Source organism: Myotis davidii, unplaced genomic scaffold (genome assembly GCF_000327345.1).
Source record: "Myotis davidii unplaced genomic scaffold, ASM32734v1 scaffold2982, whole genome shotgun sequence".
NCBI classification, from domain to species: domain Eukaryota; kingdom Metazoa; phylum Chordata; class Mammalia; order Chiroptera; family Vespertilionidae; genus Myotis; species Myotis davidii.
In genome coordinates, this window is record NW_006293440.1 from 4,737 (window position 1) to 13,618 (window position 8,882).

Here is an 8,882-nt window from a genome sequence, read left to right on the forward strand (position 1 = left end):
AGGAGAGGGCAGTTGGGGACGATCATGCTGGCAGGGGAGCAGTTAGACATCAATTAGGCCAGCAGGGGTGCGGTTAGGGGGCAATCAGGTTGGTGGGCAGAGTGGTTAGGGGCAATCAGGCAGACAGGCAGGCGGGTGGTTAGGAGCCAGCAGTCCCGGATTGTGAGAGGGATGTCTGACTGCGGGATCAGGCCTAAACCCGCAGTCAGACATCCCCCGAGGAGTCCCAGATTGGAGTGGGTGCAGGCTGGGCTGAGGGACACGCCCAGTACACAAATTTTGTGCACAGGGCCTCTAGTTAGCTAATAAAAGATGTTGAGATTTGGACCTATTTCTGCTTGACTCCAAGGCAGGTGCTCTTTCTGTTTTACCACCCGGCCTTTCATGTGAATATTGTAGCTTCATGTTATAGTGAAATGTTGACATGGCATTCTGTTTTACTATAGATTCTAACATGTCATGATTCAAGACTAGGAAAAAAAAGTCATACAGCAGCATTATGAACATCCTGAGATAACCCCACGCTGAGTGTAACATCGGTGGCCTTTAAACAGGTCATGTCTAATTTGAGTAGACTGTGTAAGGTGGGAATGACTCATGTTCCATGAGGTCATCTACTGCATTTTTTTACTTTAAGTTAGTTTACCATCAGATATAAAGTTGGTGCTTCTCTTCATAATATTATGAGTCTCTAAGGGTGAAGATTCATTTTTGTAATCCATTTGCTACTTTATTTATTTATTTTAATTTAAATTCTTTATTGTTCAAAGTATTACATATGTCTTCTTTTCCCCCCATTGACCTCTTCCTGGGCATTCCAACCCCCAGCACATGCCCTCACCCTGCTATTGTCTGTGTCCATTGGTTATGTTTATATGCATGCATACAAGTCCTTTGGTTGATCTCTTACCCTCCGCTCCCACCCTCCACTTCCTTCCCTCTAAGGTTTGATGGTCTGTTCAATGCTTAAAATGCATCCTTCATTCCTGCCTGCTTTTCTTGCTTCCTTTGGAGACTCCTTTTTAATGAAAGATCACTAAAGTTATATCATCGTCTATAATAATAAACACATAATATGCTAATTAGACCAGACAGCCGAACAACCTTCTGGATGTCATTTCGGACAAAGCCACTGCGGTGGGGGCTGAAGCAGAGGTGGTTAGGGGCAATCAGGCAGGCAGGCAAGCAGTTGGGGGCGATCAGGAAGGCAGGCCAGTGGTTAGGATTGCAAGAGGGGGCAGGCAGGGCTGAGGAACCCCCCCCCCCCCCGCATGAATTTTGTGCACCGGGTCTCTAGTCTATAATAATAAAAGCATAATATGCTAATTAGACTGGTCGTCCTTCTGGACGAAGCTGGGGCTGCGAGGGAAGTCCGGGTCTTAGGTGCTAGAGGAAAGCCGGTGCCAGCAGCCGGGGGAAGGAAGGCCTACTCTTGCACAATTTCGTGCATTGGGCCTCTTGTAATAAATAATTTAATAGAAAATGTCTCAGTATAGTAACGATTTTCAAACTACTTATGGAACCACTATTTTCTAGTAATGCTATAAGTGAAAGAATTTTAGCGTAAACATAAAGATCTGGACATTCCTTTTATTATTGTGGTTATTACCCTTCAGAAATGGAATATTTGCTACACTGTGGAGAAAACAAAATTGATCCTACTTTTCTTGAACCCTTAAACTATCTTGAGTAGCCATGGAAATAATTCCTCAGTAAGAATGTAATTGCTAATCACTTGATATTCTCTATGTACAAAAATGAGTAATACCTGTTAAAACATCTAGATTTTTAAATAAAGTTTTGGTATTTGGGTACAGTGAAACAATTTACATATTTTCTTAACATGTTCCCTAAAACTTACTGAAACAAATTGGAATGCTTTTTTGGAAGCCAAGGTACTTGTTGCTGACGTAGTAATAATTTTATTGTTTGCAATTTTATAAAATATTTTTAAAAGTTCCAAGTTACCATGTTCCTTAAATAACTAATGGTGAGATGTTATCTCTGAAGTGTTGGCTTGTGAGTAGGCGGCAAATTATACGTTACAATGTTATATAAAACTGACTCATATGAGTGGGTGAACAGTCTCAAGAATACCAGGACACCCACACTTGAAAAAGTCAATGTGTGCTGGTTCTTTTTATACCATGTTCCAGCAGGCTGCTTAATGGAGCTGTATTCATTAAAAAAGTCTGTATAATTTCTTTCATTGCTTTGGAGAATACCTTCCTGTTTAAAAAAAGCGAAATAACATTTTTTACCATTAAAAAAATCATTGTTCAGGAGATAAAAAGTCTGATTCAGAATTTGAAGTAATTCACTTCCCTGTGCCTCAGGTTTTTAAACTAGTTAATGCCAAGAGATTAAAACATACCTCCTTTTTGGAGTATTTTAGAATATTTGTTAAATCCTGTATAAATACAATTAAATGATCTTTTAATAAGTAGTATTCTAGTCTTGATAAGCAGTCCATGCTGTTTTACTCATAAAAACAGTATCTATAATAATAAAAGCATAATATGCTAATTAGACCAGACAGCCAAACGACCTTCTGGATGTCCTTCCGGATGACCTTTTGGACGAAGCCAGGGCTGTGAGGGCCAAGCCCCTTGCATAGATTTCGTTCTTTGGGCCTCTAGTATTGTATATAGGAATGTTATCTCAGATTCAGTCTATTTGATATTAAATTTTAATCCTGGTATTCTTTTTCATGGTAATATTATATAATCTTAAATATGTTTGTTATATTATCCAAAATGTTGTTTTGGTTGGATTTCACAAATTAGATTTTGTTTGTATGGGGATTTAAAAAAATATTTTAAAAGAATACTTTCTAGGTTCTTTAACCACATACTAACTAAACCTTATTGCTTTATTGGAATTTTCATTCCTCTTTTAACTAACATTCTTTGTTCAAACTGAGAATCTCAACCAGTGCTTTTTAAAAAATGTTTCTATTTTGTTGAAATCTTTTATTTGAAAATAGCCAAAGGGCACCTCTAGCTGTGAAACAGGTCCTCTAAATAGCACTTTCATTTATGTTATTTAATTATTATAAGAGCTCTCTGATGGTATTGGTGTTATTCCAAATTTTTGGAAGGGAAAGCAGTAGCTTTGAGAGGTAAAGAAACTGGCTCACCTAATGGCAGTGTTGGGATTTCAAGCTACACAAAAGTTCTGCTCTTCAATTTTTTGTGCTATAACCATAATATATCTGTATCTGTACATAGATTTCTTTTTGAGGGGTTGCTGTTACAAGTAGTAGTATACATAGTATATATGTGATTTCTATTACACGGCATACCTGTCTCTGATGTCATTTAAAAAAAAAACAATGAACAAGCAATTTGTCTCTTTTGTCTTCTCCAAATGAGATTCTATTCAAACTGACATCTATTGTGATTATTATGGTTATAGTTTAAAAATCAATTTAAAGTATTAATCATGTTTTAATACGTTAATGATTTAAATACCTCTCTCTATGACCAGAGAGTTACTTATTTTAGAATTTTTATACCATATCATGTAACTAAAGCTGTGATCAAATAACCAATATTATTTGTATGAGTTGCTTACTTGCCTTAGTAATGTAGAAGCATGAAAACATTTTAAGTACATTTTCATTTCTGTGAGGTAGATATATATCATATATGTATGTTTATCTGTGGGTGTGTCAGTTTAAATTTTAATTAGACTGTGTTGCACATGTAGAAAACTATTGATTTGCCATTCTTCCTGAGTATTTTCTTAGTCAATGAAGAGTTAATTTGATCAGTGGGACCTCAGAGTTTAATTTTAAATTATAATCAACCATACTTGTATCTATGGTAATCACTGCTGGGATTCAGTAGCATCGTTATTTTTCATTTACACTTTAATTTCTATGATCTCATCTTAGATTTTACTCCTACAGTATGGAGAAAGATATGTTGGGGTGGGTAATTTTTGATAATTTTCTCAGTGCTGCATGGTGTCAGAAGTAGAATTTAAGCTGTTTATGACAATGGATCCTTAGTTTTCTCTAGTAAATCATTGTTTGCAAATATGTCCATCAGAGCTATGAGAATTTTTATTTTGTCTTTTTATATTAATGGTAAAAAGTAAGTCCTATAGGTAAAACTAATTTCAGGTAATAATGCCCCATTGGAATAACAATTTCATAGAATTGGACTTGGTTTCTTAAACCAGTGTTCCTCAAAGCAGGTTCCAAATGCATTCCCCTCACCCAGGTCGTTTCAAATAAATATTCACTGGTTTGGGGCACAGAGAGGCACTTTGCATACAGAATGAATAAGATATTGTCTTATCTTCAAGAAGAAATACACTGCCTAGTAGCAGAACATACATGAAGAATTTTATTACAGTGTGATAGATGTCACAGTAGAAAGGTGTTCCAGGTACAGAGGGCATACTGATTGAAGAGGAAGCATGGAACAAAGGTGACTTGAGAATGCTTCTCAGGAAACTAATGTGTAAGGTGGGTTTTAAAGGACAAATGTGAATTCAATAACAATGGAATATAGGTGGGAGTTTTCCTGGACTCCTGGCAAAGCAAACAGTGTTTAGGGAACTTCCATATAGAAGAAGAATCCACGTATTATTACAGAAGGTAATTTTAAACACAATTCTTCTTGCTTCCTAAGTAAAATATTATAATAATTCAAACATTTACCAAGTATTACTTGCAGTGATCTAAGTTTCCAACCATCTTTGATTATTACTAAGCATTAATGGTGGTACTAATGAATGATAAAATAAATAAACAGCAGGCAGTAATAGGGAAATTGAAGGATAAGATGCTTGGATTTCTGCCAACTTTTTATATACAACTTTATTATAACTAACTGAAAGTTTAGCTGCATGTTGCTTAAAGTATAAATTCCGTGAAGATTTATTTATGTAACACATTTATATTGAGCCTATATCCTCACTTTAAAAATGATGATCTTCCCTCTTCAAGCCAGAAAACTAAGGTACAGAGGTGAAGTAATTTCCTACCCTTACTAGAGTAACTGGAGGAGCCAGCATACGTTTTGATTCCAGAGCCAGTGCTTACAGAAATTGTAAAGAGGTTAATGGGTACGGTGTGGTCGGGGTGAGAGACAGGCAGGAAAGGAGGCTGGACGTCTGGCTGAAGAGGTAGGAGAGAGTGATGCTAGCAGCCATGGGCCAACTATGGCCCTCGGGCGGATCCGGCCCGTTTGAAATGAATAAAACTATTGAATAAAAAGACCGTACCCTTTTATGTAATGATGTTTATTTTGAATTTATATTAGTTTACACTAACACTCCATCCATGCTTTTGTTCCGGCCCTCCGGTCCAGTTTAAGAACCCATCCTGGCCCTCGAGTCAAAAAGTTTGCCCACCCCTGTAAGAGTCAAAGGACCAGGGAGGCATTCTTGTTTGTTTTTAAGATGGGTAATGCGCCGAAACCGGTTTGGCTCAGTGGATAGAGCGTCGGCTTGCGGACAGAAAGGTCCAAGGTTCGATTCCGGTCAAGGGCATGTACCTGGGTTGCGGGCACATCCCCAGTAGGAGATGTGCAGGAGGCAGCTGATCGATGTTTCTAACTCTCTACCTCTCTCCCTTCCTCTCTGTAAAAAAACACATTAAAAAAAAAAAAAAAGATGGGTAATGCTTAGCATGTGTAAATTATCATGTAAACAATTGAGCAAAGGCAGACAATTAGAAGATAAAGGTGACAGATAGAATAATCTATAGTGAAGGTTCTGAGAATGTAAGACAGGATGGGACAATTTCCAAGAAGGAAAGAGATGTGTGAAGTGCAGATGCAGGTGAGTTAATGTTGGTGTTGGGAAGTTAGAGGTGGGTAATGCAGCATGTGTATCAGCCTGTTGGGCTGCTTTGCTTGTGCCTTCACTATCTCTGTGTTATATACCTGAAAAGAACAACCACATATAGTAGTTTAGAAGTGCTCATGGAATTCATCCCAACTGAAGAGGATGGGATATTTTGGTATTTGGGAGTCTTAAGGGAGAAAGTTGAGACTGCATAGTACAAGAGGGAAGTGAAATAATACTCTGTTCAGTTGTTCAAAGGGAAGTGGAAGATGGAAGCCACTCAGCACAGTCTCAAACTTGGGTCTAGGAAAAGGTGTAGTAAGAAGCACAAACTGTCTTGGCCATTGTGCTCAGTGGTTAGAATGCCAGCTTGCACACTGAAGGGTCTCGGGTTCAATTCCTAGTCAAGGGCAAATACCTTGTTGTGGGTTCCCTCTCCTCCCCCAGTTGGGGCACGTGCAAGAGGCAATCAGTCTATATGTCTTTCTCACATCAATGTTTCTCTCTTTCTCAACCCTCCCCTTTCTCACTTCTACTCTCTGAAAAGCAATGGAAAAACATATTCTTAGGTGAGTATTAACTAAAAAAAAAAGAAAGCACAAACTAAGCCATCAGAAGAGGAATTGAACTGAGAGAGACATAGCTCCTACAACTCAACTACCTTAAAGGAAATTAAAACCTGATATCCACGATAATAGTGAATGCATCATAGTTAAAGAATCTAAACTTTTTCTGAGAGCTTTTAAATGTAAGAACTTTTCAGATCACTAAATTATATAGAATTCTAAAACTGAAAGATCTTTATATACTGTTATTGCCCATTTAATGGAGAGGTTAAGTGACTCATCCAAAATCTGAAATAGCTTTTATTGGCAAGGTCCAAACTCAATCTACAGGTTTTCCACCACACCATGCCGCCTACCATTTCAGCAACTTATTAAAACTGTTCTTGCAAGATTCTTATGTGTATTTGAGGATTGCCATCATGCCTGGCCCTTGCCTCTCCAAACGTTTTTCCTGTTCTCCAGACATTTATCTATTCTTCCTATTTTGTGTTTTTTAGATTCTTCACTATCCTAGTGACTCTCTTCTGAGTTGTCAGCATTTAATTGCATTTCTCTTCAAGTACCTAAGCTAGTTTGTCAGCTACTTGATCTGCAAAATATCTGTTGGATGAAACCATCAACTTTAATTTGCTGCTCAGAAGCTATTTAGACGTGGTGTAGTAAATATTCTCAGTGGATATGCTATTTTCTTATTAATATTTTAATTACCTACTTTTAAAATTATTCCAGGATATCCTTTTTCAATTTCAATTTTAACTTTAATTTTTTCTTCATTTAGGAATACTTTCAAGAAAACCTTTTACAGTCTAAAGATTTAGGTCAAGTGATAGTTCAGCATTATTCTCAGAATGTAAACAGACTGGCTGTTCCAGAGGGAATTTGGTGAACAAATGCATCAATGACATTTCATATTTTTCTGAATTTCTGTTTTTTGCTTTTGGTGGATTGAATCACTTTGCAGAACATGAAACTGAATATATCAAAGTTGAAAATAAATGTTTAATAACTTAGACTTATACTCCTGGATATAGATTTTATTAAGTTTTCATAGGAATGGATGGGTAAGATGAGGACAAAACTAGGTAACTGCCAGTTAGCGGGGGAATGTTTACTTGAACTTTAAAACACAATAGGAACTAAGAATTTCTGAATCTAAGATATTTTGCATGCGTGTCCTTTAATAGGTATGCTAAGGGCTCATTTTCTTTAACAGTAGAATGAAGAAGTTTATCCATGCATGCATGCAGAAATCATTACAACAGCCCTACTACTCACCAGGAACTGGGGAGAACCATTCCACTTCTAACCTTCTTCCATTCTGTTCTGCTCTCCTGTTAAAAGTTAACAGCTAATGTGAATTTCTGAAAAAGCACTCTTGGGTCAAAGCAAACGCTCTTATAAGCCAAACAACAAGTTTACAACCTCTGCTCTAAAGAGAACAGTGTCTTCCCGGCCAGTGTGGCTCAGTGGCTGAGTGTCAACCTATGAACCAGGAGGTCTTGGTTTGATTCCTAATCAGGGTACGTGCACAGGTTGCGAGCTCCATCCCCAGTGTGGGGCATGCAGGAGGCATATATATTTTTTTTTTTTTTAAGAGAACAGTGTGACATGAATCCCTGGACCCTCTCCTTTCCCCTCCTGCAATCACTGCCATTTTTACCTTGGCTCTGAAGACATTTGAGGATAAATGTCTGGCTCTGAAGACATTTAAGGAGAAGAACAAAAGGGAGGTGGAAACTTATTTGGCTGAGTTGCGTTACCTTAGCTCTTCTACTCTTTGAAGGGAAAAATATTAAACAAATAGAAGTCCATTTTCCTCTGAGGAACATTTTTTTGGGTAAGTTTATGTCAAGTGATAACAGCTCAATTTGGTTTCAAGAATTAACTTTACCAGTCTGTTGAAATTTATTACAAATATCTTCCTAAAATTATCAGAGTTGTGGATATGTGTGTTTTCCGCAGGTCCAGCGAACTTTATCATGTACAAGTTCGTGGCTTTATAGATGAATGGATTTGGAATTTTTTCCTTTAAGGTCAAATTACTTGATTTTCTCAGAATTAAACTTAGACCCCAAGCTATAATTCTGCAGTCAATTGGGTGGCAAAAGCATTTGTTAGTCAAGAGAAATTTTCTGATTAATTTTTGTAGAACAGAAAAAGAAAAAGCTGGGGGGTAATTGGCAGTTGCAAGCAAGACCTGATGCATTGTTATAGAAAGACAAGAATATTATGTCATAAAAATTTCTAGTTATGTATGTCATCTTCCTATAACCTTGTTTTAAATGTTTAATGTAAGATCTTTTACACACACACACACACACACACACACACACACACTAGTGGCCTGGTGCACGCATTTGTGCACATTGAAAGGAAATTAATTAGAAGAAATATTTTAATATTGCTATTTGCCCTTTATAATAAAAGTGTCAGAGGTGAAAAATAATATATAAATTGATTAATAAGGAAACAATAACATGGTATAACAACAAAGACATATAAAAACAACAAAAA

At 37.0% G+C, this 8,882-nt stretch overlaps 1 protein-coding gene across 1 annotated transcript in view; it reads left to right on the forward strand.

Moving 5' to 3' along the window:
- Positions 1-5,748: 5,748 nt before the first annotated feature.
- ZRANB3 (zinc finger, RAN-binding domain containing 3) overlaps positions 5,749-8,882 on the forward strand; it is a gene marked incomplete at its 3' end in the record, with an annotated part of 109,642 nt that continues 106,508 nt past the window's right edge. The window contains exons 1-2 of the mRNA XM_006767144.1: positions 5,749-5,796; positions 7,147-7,250. Coding sequence (XP_006767207.1) covers positions 5,749-5,796; positions 7,147-7,250 — 152 coding nt within the window. The remainder of the gene's footprint in view (positions 5,797-7,146; positions 7,251-8,882) is intronic.